A 19,378-nucleotide genomic window follows, 5' to 3' on the forward strand; every position below is an offset into this window, starting at 1 on the left:
TCTTCAATGGTTCATCACCCAGATGCATTGATGGAATTAATTTTAAGGTTGATTATACTACAGTCATTTCCAGGACGTGGTATATATCATTATGGATTAGGACTAAATTCAATTTTCTTTGCAATTATATCACTTGGGTTTTTTTTATCTGCCGCATTAAATTTGAAGGGTCTGGAGGTTAGTGGAAGAAGATATGGGTTGTGCACAGACAGTCTCGTATAGGTTGTCGGGACCTCCAATTTTAAAGAAATCCAGGGCTGAGGAGGAATTCTCAGTCTGAATATACAAAAGCGAGTTATATTGTAACAGCATTTTGAGGCTGCTGTATTTGTTGGTGTTTCAGTCATTTAAACTTAGTAGAAATACACAGATTTCTGTCCTTTGAGATCATTCAGCAGCAGTTCTCATTACCAGAAGCAACACTAGGCATTTCCTTTAAAAATGAGATAAATCTAGGATATTTTGCTGTAAAAAAAAAGTTCCAAAGGTCTTGCATGTTTCAGTGACTGCAATTCATACTGGACTCCATAGACATTCCTCTTCTTTTCGGAGCTTGTTGTGAGGATAGTCCATTACAATACATCAAGAGTCTTACAATACTCTTCTTAAAAGTAATAATAATAAAGAATGACAATACGGGCCTCGCAATGTCCCAAATCAATAGGAAGCAATAGCATTGGAAAAGATCTGAATGGCTAATTTGCCTACAATGTCATGAAAGCTGGGTAATGGCTTACTCAGCTACCTTCATCCTCATTAGCTACTATAAGGATACTCAAGTGCCATTAGTTGGCTCTCCCATTGGATAAATGTGGCTGTCTGTTGCAAGAGCACTCAATTCTTTTCATTATCTGGAATTGTTCACCGATAGTTTCACTGGCCACTTTGGAGACCACAGAACTCTTTTATGTTTTTATGATAGCAATGATTCATAGCTTATCTCTTTCCTATAGCAGTACTCAAGAAAACATAGATGGACTCCATCCAAGTCCTCACTTAGGATCCATCCACATTACTTTAACTGCAATGACAGAATGCTATGCTATCCTGGGAGCTGAAGTTTGGTGAGGAATAAGCTTTGTTGGGCACAGAATTATTATTATTATTATTATTATTATTATTATTATTATTATTATTATTATTATTTTATTATGACACAGAAAACAAGATAGATATGCTGGATTTCATATCACAAAATCACAAGTCGAACACATCCCAAGTGTCTAGGACTGTGCGATGTATTTTCGGATGATGCACGCAGATCCCAGCAGGGTGGCCTTTTGCAGTTGGCAGATCGTAATTTTGTCAATGTCTGTTGTTTCCAAATGCTGAGATCTTTTGGCACAGCACCCAGTGTGCCGATCACCACCGGCATATTATTATTATTATTATTATTATTATTATTATTATTATTATTATTATTATTATTATCATCATTTATATCCCGTCCTTCTCACCCCCGAGGGGGGACTCGGGGGTGGCCTTACAATTAGCATCATTAGAAGCTGAACAAACCAATATAAAACATAATATATAAAAACAATTACAGTAGAGTCTCACTTATCCAACACTCACTTATCCAACGTTCTGGATTATCCAACGCATGTTTGTAGTCAATGTTTTCAATGTATCATGATATTTTGGTGCTTAATTCATAAAAACAGTAATTACTACATAGCACTACTGTGTATTGAACTACTTTTTCTGCCAAATTTGTTGTCTAACATGATGTTTTGGTGCTTAATTTGTAAAATCATAACCTAATTTGATATTTAATAGGCTTTTCCTTAATGCCTCCTTATTATCCAACATATTCGCTTATCCAACATTCTGCCGGCCCGTTTATGTTGGATAAGTGAGACTCTACTGTAGTTAAAATAGATACCATTAGTTAAAACATCTTTTTTATGTATAAAACATATACATTCAAGGGCGCATTCCATTCCTAAAGCCTGAAGAGCATATCAAGCTACAAATCCCAGAACTCCATACCTTTGAACCAAGGCAATTTGAGTGGTGTCAAACCGCATTCATTCTATAGTGTAGATACAGCCCATGTTTCTAAACTCATAGTCCAACACTCAAACCACTGCTCCTCGTAGAATATCCCAAAAGTGCATAGGATCTTGGCATGAGGGATTTAAATGTGTAGTTTTTATATTATGTGTATGTTGATATATATATTTCTGTGTGTATTATTGCGGAGAGAACCAGAGAGAGGGAGAAGGAGGATGGGAGAACAAAACACTTGCAGATGCAGGCTGCTGCATCCGCACATTGGGGACGTGTGTCTTTATTTTTCATCTTAATGGTATTTTGAAAATGTGATCTGGAAGCCAATGAGCAGCCAGAGCTGGATTGGCAATGGGTCCATGCTCTAGCTTTAAATTAAGCTCTCTATGTATCATTACCTCTGTTCACTTGCTTCCATTGAGGTTGATTCAGTAATATTTGTTTTCCTTGCTCGCTTGATTAAAATACTGTCTTGAAAGTCTCCCCTCCCATAAGGATCTTGTCATTTATTTGGGCAACGTGTGCACGGGCTCCTTTTCCTCTTACTCTCAGAGAGGCTCATTCAGATAGTTTCTATATCTCCCTTAAAGAATATACTCTGTGGCATCCATTCAACAATTGATTCAGCGAGTCTACATTCTTTGGGTTTGACAATGGCATTCTGACACTGTTTAATTGAGGCAGCTTGAGACCACTTAAATTGCCACATCTCCAAGTTATGGAATTCTGGAATGTGCAGTTTTGTGAAATATCCGGGTGCTTAGGTGCCACAAAAACTACACGGGATAGAGCCATGACAGTTAAAGTTATGTCTAAACTGCTGTAATTCTGCCATGTGAATTGTCTTTGAATAGCATGAGATCCAACCCAAGAGCAAATAGAGTTTTATGCTTTTAGGAAAGTATTTTTCAAACTATGCTGCTCCAGGTGTTTCGGACTTCACCTCCCAGAAATCCCAGCCAAGTTACCAGCTCTTAGGAAGTGTGGGAGCTGAAGTCCTAAACATCTTGAGGAAGTTTGAGAAACTCTGCTTTAGAATATTTAAGCATGTAAGGAAGGATAAGAATTCTTGTTCGGGAAGTTCAACACTTTGCCTCCCTCTCCCTGTAGATATTCTGTGGCATCCAAGCTGAAAATACGGTCGGCATTCCACATTTGCGGATTTGATTATTCTTGGATTTGACCAGTGTGGTCCATCTGTTGATCTCTATGCTTAATGTTCTGCCAGAAGTTGACCATAGGGCCATGCTGAAGGCTGTAGAGATGCCTAGAGGTGTTTATTTGCATTTTTGCACATTTGTGGGTGTTCTTGCACCCTTAACCCCAATGAATGTGGAGGGCTGACTGCAACTGGAGAAGTGTAGCTGAGAACATGGAGTGTTTCTTCTAGAGGTTTGAAAAAAAAATTTCGTGTCAGGAGCAACTTGAGTCACTTCTGGAGTGAGAGAATTGGCCGTCAGCAAGAACGTTGCCCAGGGGATGCCCGGATGTTGTTGATTTTTTTACCATCCTTGTGGTACCATCCTTCTCTTATATCCCCGCATGGAGCTGGAGCTGATAAAGAGAGCTCATCTGCACTCTCCCCGGGTGGGATTCAAACCTGGCAGCTTTCAGGTCAGCAACCCAACCTTCAAGTCACGAGGCTTTAGTCCACTGTGCCATCGGGGGCTCCAGCTAGAGGGTTGAATGGAGAAGTCATATTTTATGAAATAAAAGCGAGTAAGTCTGATTCATGGTTTTCATCTATAACTGGGTCTTTCTTTGTTAATTTTCAGTGCCTGGCTTCCCTTATCCCGCCGCGACTGCTGCCGCTGCATACAGAGGGGCACACCTCCGAGGCAGAGGCCGCACCGTCTACAACACATTTCGCGCGGCTGCTCCTCCTCCTCCGATCCCGGCTTACGGCGGGTGAGTAGCTGCGGGCTCCTTCGGCCTCCTGTCCCGCGTTGCCCATCTTCTCTTCCCTCTCCTCTCCCCCTTGAGAAACTGAGCATTTGCGAGTGCCATGCATGATGCTCTTGTCTCGCCACACAAACCCCACACAGCATGCAACCAATCTCATATGCCTGGAGTAGAGCACCTTGTGTACGGGGTTGACAAATGATAGTAATTTGGACTGTCATGGTTGGTGGCTTTCGAGCATTTTGTGTGTCCCATGTTGTTATGTAAATTCCCCTTGAGAAGGAACGCTGGAGAGAATTGGTTGAAGCAGTGGGAAGAGAAACTGTGCGGAGACAGAGATCTCTTTGGGGACGGTTGCAAACATCTGGTTATCATAGAAGTTGGATAACGTCTAAAATAAAGAATCTCCCAAAAGGAAGTTCAACTTCCACCCAGTTTTAGCTTTTAGGACAGTGAATAATATCATCAGCCCAATGGTGGCTGAGAGGTGGCTAGAGACTTCATCCCACTGAACAGGTCAAGTATTTTGGAGAGTAGGTTTACCATTCTTCTTGGGCATACCCCATTTTGAAATTAAATGGCTGATTTCCCTACCTTCCTTGCACACTTTCCAATCTATCCATTTTACTCAGGAGTTCTCCACTGATTCGCTATTGCACAGTTGAGATTTGTCCCTCTCCTGTTTTCTTTGTGGGGAAAAAACCTGAAGAAAATTGCTGACAGTAAAAGATAGCTGCTATTATGGAAAGTTATGTAACATTACAAATACAGTAGAGTCTCACATCCAACGTAAACGGGCTGGCAGAACGTTGGATAAGCGAATATGTTGGATAATAAGGAGATTAAGTAAAAGCCTATTAAACATCAAATTAGGTTATGATTTCACAAATTAAGCACCAAAACATCATGTTATAGAACAAATTTGACAGAAAAAGTAGTTCAATACGCAGTAATGCTATTTAGTAATTACTGTATTTACGAATTTAGCACCAAAATATCACAATATATTGAAAACATTGACTACAAAAATGTGTTGGATAATCCAGAACGTTGGATAGAGTTTGATAAATGAGACTCTACTGTATTTAAAATACATCAGTCCATAGCACTGATATGTGGCAGTTGAATTGGTGTCAAACTGCTGTACTTCAACAGTATAGAACCTGCCCTAGTTCCCCAACTAAATTAACAACCCAGAGCTATGCCTAGCAGCAGAAATTAGTTGTACTAGGTAGTGATCCTGTTTGTTAGTCAGGCAATCATTTGTAAAAAGGACTAAAACCCATACGAATCAGATCCAGAATCACCAACAGAACAGATCTCTTTCATCCAATGCAGCTCCTGGCAGTTAAAGTGGATCTGAAGAAGGAAGAGATGGGCCTAAAGCTTTGAAACATTTTCAAGAGTTTAATTAAAGCCCATTTTCCCATCTATATGTGGATAATTTACAAAAAAGTAACTTGCCAACCAGCTTAGAAAGCATCTGAAAAGACAACTTATCTCTACCCTACATTTGAAGCCTACGTCATGTGATGAACACAGTAGGTTGCCATTTCTTAAATGGGTGGCTCAGTAGAATTTAACACATGTGATGAAGTGGTAGATTGGGGGTAAGGTAAAGGTAAAGGTTTCCCCTGATGTTTGTCCAGTCATGTTTGACTCTGGGGGTTGGTGCTCATCTCCAATTCTAAGCGAAAGAGCCGGCATTGTCCATAGACACCTCCAAGGTCATGTGGCCGGCATGACTGCATGGAGCGCCTTTACCTTCCCACCGGAGCGGTACCTATTGATCTACTCACATTGGCATGTTTTCGAACTGCTAGGTTGGCAGAAGCTGGAGCTAACAGCGGGCGCTCACTCTGCTCCTGGGATTTGAACCTGGGACCTGGTATTGGGTAAAAAAATGTAAGATTCAAAGAGAGAAAGCCATGAAAGAGATCACCTTTGGGTAGGATTCAGTTACTAAAGATTGGGACAGCTATTGTTTGAGGTGGTAGTTGGAGGATAAATGTCCCATTGATGAAGGCTTTAGCCTTCGACAACATAAATTTTACTGTCCCTCATATTCGTGAATAGCTTGTATTTACAAGATATGGGGAGGGGGTGTGCTTGTGTATATGACTCCCAATCCACAGAACAGATATCCAACAAAATAGGTAATCTCTAGGCATTTTCTAAGTCCTCCAGTGTGATTTGGTCGTGTTCATGAACTGAACGTCCTTCATTTCAATAGGGTTTACTATTATCCATAGTGGTGTGCATGGATAATAAACCCTTGTGTTGGCTGGATTGCTGACCTAAAGGTTGGGTTGCTAACCTGAAGGTTGCCAGTTCAAATCCGTGGGGCAGGGTGAGTTCCCATCTGTCAGCTCTAGCTTGCGGGGACATGAGAGAAGCCTCCAGCAGGATGGACATTATCCCCTGGACAATGTCTCTGTAGACTGCAAATTCTCTCACATCAGAAGCGACTTGTAGTATGTTCTCAAGTCGCTTCTGACACGATAGAAAAATGCATCCAAGCAAAGTCCAGGAACATATTCCCCATGGATCCAGGGGTTACCGCAAGTCAAAGTCAACTTGATGACAACATTTCTACAACACCAATAATTTTAAACAATGTGAAAGATATAATATTAAGGATAAAAATGCACGAACTCCACCTTCATCTCCTCATTGATATCCTTCCAGCTACAAGAGGAATAAAGAATGATATTATAAGTTTTGCTCTGAATCTCTATCCCATCCTCATTCCTATGTATTTTACTAGACCTTATGAAACACTGTCCATATATCTCTGCTTGTCTTCATAAGGAGTTATATTGGCTCGGGGAATTAAACCTTCCTGGCTACCATTTCCTAAAACATCTATTTTTTTAAAAAAATCATAATAGTCATCTTGAGCTATGGGAAAACCATTTTAACAAATGGAGAACAGATGCACAATTGCTATATAGAGAAAGCAATTTTTGATGGAATGCTGGAAACAGTTGCAAAATATAATTACATAATATACAATATGTTGTTTCCAGAACGATCGCACTCCATCATTATTATTTTTTTCTGTTTTTGCTGCCGCTGCATTTTTTTACAAGATACAATTGGAATCACAAGTTGCTTACAGCCTTGGTTCGGAACGAGCTTTGGTACAGGCAAGTGTCAAGAATAGCTGCGCTCACAATTTCATACAGAGGTTGAGGCACAGAAAGGGCAGCATATGGGTGCCTCCACATAATTAGATGTTGCACCAATGCCAATGCCAACATTTCGTGAACATAAGGATTGGGAAATCTGATTATGAGTAATGTCTTACACCTTTGCAGAGGAGAGAAGCTGCACCTGCTAGAAATAAAGTTGAGGGTCTATATTCTACACCAGCTCCTTGTTATGTGTTTTGAGTCCTTTCTGACCGAAGACAAAACTATTGTGGGTTTTTTCTGGCATGACTTGTTCAGGAGGGATTTGCCCTTGTCTTCTTCGGAGGCTGAGAAGTTGACCTGCCCACTTAGTGGGTTTCCATGGGATTCTATGGTTGAGCAGAGTTGAACACTCAAATCCAACACTCTACTAGAGCACACTGGTTCTCATTAGTATTAGATAAGTATATTTAATGGATTCTTGAGTAAGAGACAGAGTAGTGTAGTGGTTTGAATGTTGGACTAAGAAAATGGAGACCAGAATCTGAATCTCTACTCAGCCATTGAAACTCACTGGTTGATCTTTGGCAAATCAAACTTTTAACCTGAGAGACAGCAAAAGCAGGATCTACACTGCCATATAAGGCAGTTTGGAACTGCGTTATATGGTTAGTGTAGACCAGGGGTCCTCAAACTTTTTAAGTGGAGAGCTGGTTCATGGTCCCTCAGACTGTTGGGGAGCCAGACTATGATGAAATAGTCCAAAATGAGGATTGTTGTTGTTGTGTGCCTTCAAGTCATTTCAGACTTAGGTCAACACTAAGTCTAAAGTTTAGGAAAGGAGCCAGGTAAATGACCTTGGAGGGCCGCATCAGGCTCACAGGCCTTAGTTTGGGGACCCTTAGTGTAGACCCTTATAATGCAGCCCAATGTATTTAAACAGACATTTTCTGGATGCTCCAGGGTGGCTTTATGGTATTCTATGGCCAGAAATCCTTCATTCCAATTGAGTTTCCTATTATCCACATTTTTGTGTATCCACATGTTAGGAAATATACCTCCCCATTGATATGGAGGTTGTACTCTATAGAAATGGTTTCCTAGGTCTCAGGGGAAATGGAAAATAGGAAGTAAGCAAAAGTTGGGTGTCATAACTGAACTGGAACTTAGATGTCAGTAGGCATAGTCAAATCTGATGGCACTGTGGCAGCCCAGCTATGTCACATATTAATTCTATTCAAGATATGGACAAATGTTTTTCTGTACAGCTTTCCTTATCAAAGAGAAGAAAATGCATGAACTTTATTAATAATATCCCCCCCAAATGCAAATATGTATGTATTTACCCTTTTATCTATGTGTATATAGTGTATCTATGTGTATATAGTGATATCAGTGGTTTGGTATGGCCTGGTTCTATTTGATTTGGTTTCTCTTGTTTGGTTCTGTTCTTGTGATGAGACTAACCTCAAGAGTTCAGGGGTTGGTGGCATTTGCATGTGGAAATGCACTAATATGAATGTTTCTCTTTGTATGTGCATCCCTGCAGTGTTGTTTACCAGGATGGATTTTATGGTGCAGACATTTATGTAAGTATTCATTGATGTGCATGCTGTCCATTGGAACATTGCTAGAGTTCATTTCCTTTTGGCTTAAGTCTTCTGTGAGTTTGCTGCATAAGCTTTGATGCTGTTTCGTCCATTTCGCCATCTCTGGAACAGAAAAAAAGAGCAATCAACAAGAAAGCTTGTCTTTGAAGTCTCTCTGTGTTCATTACATCTACCATCATTTTGGCTGGGTTCATTCATAGGTGGCCTTTAAGGAGGCTCAGAGGGTGAATATGCATCTGGAATGACCACCGTTCCTAAGCCACGAAGAAACAACCGCATGGAAATTAAGCAGGTGAAGTTCCCCTCCAGGAAAATACATTTCTCCTGCTAAATTTCTGCATCTCAGGATGCTGCTAAAGTCATGAAAAGCAAGTGCTTTGAGATACCATCTCCCTTGCTATTTTTCCTTGACAGCTCTTGTATAGGAGGATTATGCTGCTCTTGCCATCTATTGACATCCCCAAATCTGGTGTTACTCCTTTAGCAGACCTGTGTGCTTCTACATCTGAGTTGTAGCAACTCAATCTCATAACATCATCACTTGCCCCAGATATGTTGACACTCAGTTTCTCACTGACTCACTCACGCAACTGGTTAAGTTCAATTATTGGTTGAAATAACAAATAGCATAAAAGGGGAGAGGGAGTAACATCAGCAGAGGTGTCCACAATGGCCAGGAGCTCCCTGACTGGATAGGAACAGAGGTGCCATGGAGGAGGCAACAGCATGGTGAAATGAATATGCTCCCAGGCCATCTGGACAATGACCCTGGATTCAATTCAGAAGTGCTGAATCTGGGCAAATTTACACAGATAAAATCTGATGTAAATGAGGCCTTAGAAACAGTAACCCAATAGAAGATGTTGGCCTCCTATCAATATTGTCTATGATGGCTGTGAGGAGTTGTAGTTGTAGTTCTGGCAGAGGTCACCACATTGTATGGAGAATGATGGTGAAATCTAGCATCACACTTCTCATTCTTTGGTTCTCCAGTTGTTTTGGACCCCCAACTCCCAGAGGTCTCAGCCAACATCATCAATAGTCAAGAATTAGAGAGACAAAGTCTGATGCTGTAGAGCAGTGTGGTCCAACCTTTAGTTTCCTGAGGGCCAATCAAACTTTAGTATAAGAATGTGAGGGCCAGAGACATTCCAGAAAGAAAATGTTTCTTAAAAACTTAAAGCAGTAAGAAGGTAAATGATTGTTTTCCAAATGTTAAATTAAAATATTTTTCCAGTAAGAAGGGCCAACAAAAATAAATTGGTGGGCCACAGGTTGGACAACACTGCTGTAGAAGACCAATGTTTGAGAATAACCGGTATAGTAGGAATAATTTGTGCTCTGTAGAATACCCTTGCAATCATAAGAAATGCTCAAATAAACTCCAAAATAGATTTGAGCTGAAAGTTGAGCTGTGAGATTGGGAAGTTTTGAGGACAAAAATACAGAAAGCCTCATCTTCTATGTCTCAGAAATGCTACACCCCCCCCCTCCCAAATCATTTTGCACCTTGAGAATTCCTAAAAGGATTAAGCCATCACTTCATGGCACAAATCTTTGTAATATAAGTCTGTCTTCGCTCACAAATCTCCTTTGTAGTCTTCCATTAGGCCTTGGATAAAAAAGCCAGATCCTAAAAATAGAGGTAATTAAACCTCTTTTTATTACTACATACAGATTTTTGTAACCTAATTGTGTTGCTGTTGCATCATCAGTGTTGAGATATCAAGAGATTGATTGCATTAAATTGGAATGAACATTAAAAATTCATTAAGTGGTACTTGGAAGAAAAAACCCATAATTTTTATTTATTACCAATGACACTTTTGAGACATTTAAGATGAAATCATTTACATTTTGTTGACAGAAGAAGGAAGAATCCAGGCTTCTAGGGAGAATGAGGTGTTGTTGTTTTGTTAACTGAGAGCAGAGTTTTGGTTTTCTTTCTGTCTGTCTTTTTTGGGAAAATAATTAAAGGCAAGTTGAAAAGTCATTAGCACCACAAAACTACAGAAATGAATGGAACTCAAAGCTGACAATTTCAATAGCTTTTGTAGTAAACAAATATGACATTCAAAAGGAGTTAGAGAATTTCTCCTAATACAGATGCGTAGACTCAATCTAGACAGCTATTTCCCAGAATTTGCAAGGCCTGAGCAAGGCAGCAGAGGACAGGAGAACTCGGGGGTCTTTCATTCATAGAGTCACCATGAGTTGATGTTGACTTGATGGCAGTTAACAGCAGCAGATGAATCTCATCCACGTTGGAAAATCTGGATTTTCACCACATCTTTGATAGATACTTGGGCTGAGATTCCCATCCACTTCAATGGTGTTTACTGTACATACTCATGTATACATCTAGAAATTACAGTTTAACAACACTGATCAAGAAACAAGGTTGATTTATCCATGTGCCAATGTAAGTATTGTTGTTTAAGCAAAAAAGGGACCACTCCTTTCTTTGAGTAAATTGACGGGAGCTTTGTCTGTCCTGGAAGAACTTTATTCTAGGTTTGAAGTAGATCAAGAAAAATAAATATTCTGTTTTGGGAAGACCTCACCTGGAATAATCTGTCCAGTTCTGTGCACCACAATTCAAGAAGGATATTGACAAGTTGGAACATGTCCAGAAAAGGGTGACCAAAATGGTAAAAAAGTAGAAGCAAAGCCCTAGGAAGCTGGACATGTTTAGACTGTAGAAGAGATGGACATGTTAGCCATATTTAAACATTTAAAAGTGTGCCATATTGAGGAGAGGGCAAGCTTTCTGCTCTGGAGAATAGGACACCATGGAGCAATGGATTCAAATGGCAGGAAAAGAGATTCCACCTAAACATTAGGAAGAACAAAGAATGGTGGGTCTCTTTCAGGTGTCCTTTGTTTCTGTTTTTCTACATGACAGAATGTGGTCGGACTGGGTCGGAAAATGGCAGTGGCCAAAAGTAGTACCCCCCCCCCCCAAGCTCATGCTAGTACTCTCCTCCACAGAATAACTCTCACCCATGGGTCATATCAAAATCCAAAAGTTTGGTCTCAAATCCTGTTCTTGACATACAGGAGGCTGACTTATATGTGTGTGTATATATATATGGAAGTTCTTGGCTAGCATTATGACATCAGAGGACATGGCACATCCTCACATCAGAGCCCATGTACATTCTTAAATACCCAACTTCAAGTGTCCTTAAAGTCAAAGTAACATGGGAAAGAGAGCTTTGGCGGGGAATAAGAAAATGGATATTGGCTTCAATCCAACATGCCATTCGTGTAACAGACATACCCAAATTTGGATATATTATGGCAGTGCTGTGAAACCTCCATGCAAAACAACAACACTGCACAACACATATCGTGTTCAGGTGTCATTGTACACATGATGCCCTACTACAGGATGCACAACCACAATGGGAAGTATAGGAAGCACTACCACAATGTGCAACTTGCAAAGACTAAAGCTGAGATGAACATGGTAGCGGTGCAACTCCACTTCTGCTCTCAGCAGACTACATCCATTGTATAATGCTACCTTTTTGGCCCTACGTGCAGAAAGAGAAAGAAACATAAGAGAACCAGCATGGTGTAGTGGGTTGAAAGTTGGACTACACTTCTGGAACCAAGGTTTAAATCCCCACTTGGCTATTGAAGCCTATTTGATGGCTTTGGGCACCACTTTGGAGGAAAGCAAAGGAAGAATGCCTCTGAACAAATCTTGCAAAGAAAATTCCATGATAGCTCACCTTTGTGTAACAATAAATCAGAAATGACACGAAGACCAACACAAGGCACCATGCATCTGATACATGTGCCTGTGTCCCTAATTGTCAAATGTGGTGGCGATTCAAAGTCATTCAGATTCCGCTTGAAGATGCAGACAATTTTTTGCCTCGAGATCAGACTTTCCTTTTCCCTCCCACAGTCCCCCACAAGATCTGAGCAAAAGTCTACCGCAATGATTCATCTCATGTAAGCTCCATTGAGCATTTTCATATTTTATAACAGAACGCGCCTAGACCACTGTACCTCACAGCTCAATTTCCTTTCCAACGTTGCTTCCACTCTTCTCTTTCCATTGTTTGCCAAGGAGAATAAAATCTAGATGTGTGGTGGAGAGAGAAGAAGAAAAAAAACCCTATGTGATTCAGAATTTATTAGTTGCCTACAGAGTCCTGAGGTATTGACTGGCTCCAAGATCGATTACCACCCACCTTCAGCTCAGTTAGCCATTTTAAATAGAGAGAACTGAAGCTCTATAGAAGGAAGGAGGGGAAAAAGAGCAGAAGATGCTGACAGCAGAAAACATGCCTCGCGCAAGAACAGCAGGAAACAGAGACAGATACAAGTCAGGCAAAGGAAGAGAAAAGGAAAAGTGTGCATGGGTATATCTAGATTTCCCCATAACATATTGAGCAGGGGAGATAAGAGAAGTGAGTCTGAAAAATACATAAGCATAAAACAACAAAGAAAAAAGGGGAAAAAACCAATAGTAACACTGATAAGAGGACCAAATCTGCATTCCCATAACTGAGCTGTCCTTGTGAGGTGAGATACAAGAACACTGGACATGTTGGTAACAGGACCTCTCTATCCATGGATTTTGCATTCAGAGATTCCACCAACCATAACTTATTTTTATTTTCACTTATATTTTACCTCCCCCTCCCCCCACAAACATACAAACAACCCCAATATATCTCACAACCTCTGAGGATGCCTGCCATAGATGTGGGCGAAACATCAGGAGAGAATGCTTCTGGAACATGGCCATACAGCCCAGAAAACACACAACAACCCCAAATTATTGGGAAGAACGTGCTTTTACAAATATTAAAATTTAATAAATGCAGCAGAGAAACTGGATGCATCCTCACATTCCAAATTATCCGGACAACAACATTTTCAGGATTTTCCATTTCTCATCCAAATGTTTCCCTAAACATTGTATGCATCTTCACTATAGAATGACAACACTATTAGTGCCATGACTCAATGCAATGGGATTCCAGGACTTGTATTTTGGTAAGGCCCCAAAACTCTTTGGCAGAGAAGACCCAAATAAAATCTCCAACTCCCAGGATTCCATAGCACTGAGCTGCGGAAGTTCAAGTGGTGTCAAATTGTATTCATTCTATATAATAATAATAATAATAATAATAATAATAATAATAATAATAATAATAATAACTTTATTTATAACCCACCCTCTCTCCCCAAGGGGGCCCCTGCTGGCACAGTGTGTTAAAGCACTGAGCTGATGAACTTGCGGACCAAAAGGTCCCAGGTTCAAATCCCGGGAGCGGAATGAGCGCCCGCTGTTAGCCCCAGCTCCTGCCAACCTAGCAGTTTGAAAACATGCCAATGTGAGTAGATCAATAAGTACTGCTCCAACGGGAAGGTAACGACACTCTGTGCAGTCATGCTGGCCACATGACCTTGGAGGTGTCTACGGACAACGCCAGCTCTTCGGCCTAGAAATGGAGATGAGCACCAACTCCCAGAGTCGGTCACGACTGGACTTAACGTCAGGGAAAACCTTTACCTTTACCTTTATCTCTCCCCAAGAGGACTTGGGGTGGTTTACAGAAATAACAAATATGGCAAACATTCAATGCCCAAGAACAAATAAACAACAAGCAAGCAAACTGTAACCTATAACCAGCCGAAGTCGAGTGTTAAACTAAATTAAACATATTAAGTGCAAGGAATCACTTGCATAGGAATTCTACTGTGTAGATGGAACCCTAGTCTCTACAAGTTGAAAGTCAGTTTCTCCAACTTCGGTAGGGCTCCCCCTCCAGTTTAAGCCTGTCAGAGGACTACAGCCTAGACTAGCCAGTCTTGTCCTATTTTGTTTTTTCATATGTTGTATACAGAACGTACGTATATAAGCTGTCAGAGCTTTCCAGTAATTGCTTGTTTTCACTCTGTTCTGCACATATACGTTATTTTAGCAAATATTGTCAAAACACTATGCAAGACTTTTCCTGGGCTTGAATACTCGGTCCCACATGGATTTGAACAGAACAGAATTCAGAGCTGAAGATGGAGGGAGGAAGAGGACTTCTTGGGAAACCAGTTGATCTCCTTTTCTACTGCCCCTTTACATTTCATTCCCTGTTAAATTATTGGGGCCGGGTTGGGGGGGTGTCTTTCAGTCCCAGAGGAGGGAAAGGGCCCCCAGGTTCTAATTAGGATGTAAATGTTGTTTGCCTTATCTATGGAGACCTGGTTCTCTCTGTTAATTGGCATGCTGCGAGATCATTTGGAAACGGTTGATATAACGTTGTGGTCTGTTGAACAGGAAGGATAGCTGTTTTCACAGTTTGATCATCAATGCATGAGTGAACACAGCTCCTTTCCAAGATGTGTGTGTGTGTATTTATGTGTTCCTTTGCTGCCTTAATTGAACAGCTTGCCTTGTCACATACAAGTAAACATTAATTCGGGGTGGGAGGGGGGTTCTATTGTTACAGAATTTTCCACAACCCAGTAAAGCCAAACACCATATTGATAATTTCAGTTTGCTTCTACGATGGGTCATCTATGCAGGTTCCTAACCAGTGTGAACAATCATTTAGATTCCAAGTGTCCTTGTATAGCTCCTCTTCTGTGAACATAAGGAGGGGAGGCTTTACTATGATGATAGTGGCCTTTTCTGCCACGTCTCACACACACACACACACACACACACACACACACACACACACACACACACACACACATCAACAACAATTCTTTATTGATTAGTCACTTTTGACCATATCAAAACATGCAAAACATACAATACGTACACACTTACGCATACATACAATAAAACCATGTAAAGATACAAAACATCGCGACCTGCGGCCTAATAACCTGCTCCTAGATAAGTGTACAAATACAGAGTAAAAAGGTTAAAATTAGTAATTTCCTAAGATAAGGTTTGAACGAGGACAGGGGTAAGTAAAACAAGTGTCTTGTCCATAGTAAATTTTAAGTTTAGATTTTGCAATAGTGTCTCAGCTCTCAGCTTCCATCTTCTCACGAATGGCCAGCGCTTTTTGCATAAAAGGGGCCAGTTTTAAAATACAGTTTTTATCTGAACCCTGTAGAAGGCTTTGCAATTTCTCCTGATTCTCTAAGTGAGTATGATTCTCCAGCAGAGAGTCTAAATAGAGAGATCAAATCCTGTTGTAATAGGGGCATTTTAAGAAAAAATGTTCTGAGTCCTCCACTTCTGCATCTACCTCACGACACCCACAGGTTCTCTTTGTATATAGGGGATATTCTGATGTCTACTTAGCTTGGACTTAATGTCGAGCTGCTCAAATCTAGCCCGGGTAAAAAGTTTTCTAATATATAATGGAAGAGTCAAGGAGAGGTAGGTTTCCATGCCCACGTTGCATTTAAATTTGGCCAGGTATGGAGTGGCTCTAGCTTGCGCTATGATCGTAAGATCATTTTGTGCAGCAATGTCGAGGGCTCTTTGGCATACAATTGAGCACACTTTAGCCCCAAAATGTATTAGCTCGTGAGGGGTAAAACCTCTATTACTGACCGTGTGACACACACATCAAGAGAGACCCCCATAACAACATAACCCATATCTGCAGTTTCACTTATCTGTATCCAATGGAAAATGATCTCCCTAGGAATTTGCTAAATCCTCAAGGCAAGTCTATGGTATACTTCCCCTGGATGTTATTATTCAGGGTACTTTCAGACATGGTATAAACCTGTGCTGAAGCGTGGGTTTAAATCTACATGCCCACCCAAAAAAATGGCTTTCCCTGTGGGGTGTCCTCATGCCATCCCGATAAATAGTGCTAAAAACTTGTAGAACCACCATATTACGGTGGTCCTGGAATCCTCCTGTCATGTAGAAATGATACGCTAGGAGATGTGAGGGGCGAGGAGCGATTTCTTTCCCAGTCCCTGGTTTCCTGGTGCATCATTTCTATGCACCAGGAGAACTCCAGGACCACTGTTTTTACAAGTTTTAAGGGCTGTTTTAGGTGGGGGGTTGGGAAAGGGTTGGGTGCCATCTCATTCCTCCATGCATTTGGAAGTCTGAAGAAGTGAGATCACAATGGGGATTCATCCCCAGGTAAAAGCCCACGAGATCCCGTACTTTGAGGCCTGTCTGGAAGTACCCAGACTTTCATTTGAGGAGGCAACAAAATCCTTGAGAAGATCCAATGATACTATAAATACCCATCATACCATAGAGATGTGCTGGAGTACCTAGAGTTTCCTAGAGATGTCTCTCCAATGCAACTATATGGTAGTAATAAAACTGTAATAATAGAGATGGAAAGAGTAATCATATGCTTCCTTATTTGTGATGAGAAATGGTATCTTGAAACATCGTGACATTGAAAGAGAGTATCTGAATACAAGAAAGGGAACTGGTTCATCTAGGGCTGTATATAATATGCATAAACTTCTTATCTTTTATAAGAAAGGATATTTCTTGATATGTGTAACTGCTTGTGAGACTATCATGAAAATAGTCAACCAATATGGTGAGGGTTTGTTTTGTTTTGTTTTTTGTATTTCAGGACTTTTTTGAGAGAAATCTGTAAAAATGTTCTTTATATAAAATGTTAAGAAAACCCCATAATTCTGCACATTTTCAACATGAAAAAGTTCTGGAATGTGAAGAATGAGCAGAAATTCTCTTGGTCTCGCCCAGCCTGGAGAAAACTTTCCATATTGTTTATTTGTATGCATCCAGCCAAATAATATAGGAGCCATCTTGAGAGAACAGCACGATGTTAAGGAAATAAATAAAGCCTTCCGTTCTTTTTCAGGTTGTAGTAAGAATACATTTGTGAAGGCCTCTGTGTTACCACTGACAGCATAATGCTGTGTGAGGCATTCACAGGGGCTTTCTTTGGATCTCTGGCTTTTAATGCATCCCATTCATGGAAGAAGAGTTGCTTCTCACCTAATCAAAACATGACATTGCCCCATCAGACATGCGTCCATCCTTTTCTGTATTTTCATTGGGCTGTGACCAGCAAAACACCCAGCTTTGCATATAGTGAATTCATGGCGGGTGAGGATCAAACCCCGGAAGTCCACCGATCTGAGACTCTTTAAGGCTCCATTGCCACTGTCATCTAATGCCATTTGAATATCAATATATGGTTAATATAGACCAGTGGTTCCCAACCTTTTTTGACCAGGGACCACTCTCCAACATTACTACCAAAAGGGTTTTTGGGCAACTTTAGATTTGGTTTAGTTATTTGGAGTGCCGATTCAGAAAATTGTATTGGATAGACCACATCAGCTCTGGTTTCTGATACAGAACATATTCCACCTAGTAGTCGCCATCTGCTCGCTCACAGAAAACCATATTTAATAATCTAGAGATGATGTGGTCTATCCAATGAAGTGTTCTGAAACAGCACACCAAATAACCCCAGGAACAAGCCTAAAAACGAAGACACCAAGAAAATATTTTTTTGGTTTGGTTGTGCTATTATCCATAGTAGTAACTGTGAGGCCGCAGACCATATTTTAGTTCTTGCGGACCACTGGTGGTCCACAAACCACAGGTTGAGAACCACTAATGCAATTTAAACTCCATTTACATTGTTTATATGAGTCTACGTTGCTATATAATCCAGTACAATCTGCATTATAATGGCAGTGTAAATGTGGTCTAAGATACATTGCTACTGGATATGAAGCTCTGGTTCTGCTGTGGCCTTCAACTCTGTCTTCAAGGAACAAATTATCTTGTCTTAAGATGCCTCTTCACTGGAGGACATGGACCCATTCTGTGAATACATGATTTGAGGAGCTGTGCACCCTTCCCCATTAAATTCAATGCAAATTATGTCCAAGGAGCAAGCATCCACTTGCTCTGTAAATTAATCTCCCATGAGTTCCACCTCCAGTTTTGCACCAGAAGTTTTTTATACTGAGCTGTTTATTCAGCTAATATATGAGGCTGTTTTTTTTAGATGCTGCCATTAACAATGACAACATTGGAAAGTCTCTGTAGCAGAACATGGAAATCATAAACCAACTAATTGTTGCTAATTATGAAGGGTGGTGTTTTTTTATTTAACACTGTAATTTGATTAGACTGTGTTTGTGTTTCAGGGCGGTTATGCTGCCTACCGATATGCCCAACCTACCACAGCCACCGCAGCTGCCTACAGTGACAGGTAAGAGACAATTTATTGCTGGGTACATACTTCACTTAGATTGCGGTATTTAGAGCTCTTGAAACCAGCTTTTGTTTATGGTCTCCAAGCTGTTTTCTCGCTCTGCACATAGCCACAGTCTATAGGGTTGTGTAATGGCAGTCCATGAAGAGCTGTTGTTACACAGGAGTTGGCCAGCTTAGTTGGGCACAGAGAAGTGTACAGAACAGGCAAATTGTACCTATGATGAACTAAGATGGGATCACTTCTATGGATGGACTGGCGCAAAGGGGTCACCAAGCTTCTGACTTAGCCTTCCCTGCCCTGGACTGCATTTGGCGACAGATGTGTTGTCCATGTCCGTCATTACCTTTACTAGGGAATGAGTTGCCGTCTAAAACATCTGGAGGTCACTAACCTAGTCTGTTCTATCTGATAATACTTTCATTTAGCTTTCTTTCATTGGCTAATGATAAATGCCATTGGAATCTGCTCTGAAATCAATACCAAGCATTCCAATTCAAATAAAATTGGGCACTTGTGAAGCAAAACAAAAGGATAAAACCATCCAGAG

The 19,378-nt window shown here is 40.6% G+C and overlaps 1 protein-coding gene across 15 annotated transcripts in view; it reads left to right on the forward strand.

Annotated features, from left to right (window-relative positions):
- rbfox1 (RNA binding fox-1 homolog 1) overlaps positions 1-19,378 on the forward strand; it is a 1,150,117-nt gene that overhangs the window by 1,097,043 nt on the left and 33,696 nt on the right. For 9 of the 15 annotated variants that reach the window (XM_062964632.1, XM_062964630.1, XM_062964629.1 and 6 more), the window contains 3 exons: positions 3,789-3,921; positions 8,599-8,638; positions 18,761-18,825. In XM_062964632.1, coding sequence (XP_062820702.1) covers positions 3,789-3,921; positions 8,599-8,638; positions 18,761-18,825 — 238 coding nt within the window. Of the gene's footprint in view, positions 1-3,788; positions 3,922-8,598; positions 8,639-8,859; positions 8,952-18,760; positions 18,826-19,378 lie in introns of those variants that run through there. The other 6 variants (XM_062964635.1, XM_062964636.1, XM_062964641.1 and 3 more) reach the window with 2 other exon arrangements.

This window comes from Anolis carolinensis, unplaced genomic scaffold, assembly GCF_035594765.1.
Source record: "Anolis carolinensis isolate JA03-04 unplaced genomic scaffold, rAnoCar3.1.pri scaffold_13, whole genome shotgun sequence".
Classification (NCBI taxonomy): domain Eukaryota; kingdom Metazoa; phylum Chordata; class Lepidosauria; order Squamata; family Dactyloidae; genus Anolis; species Anolis carolinensis.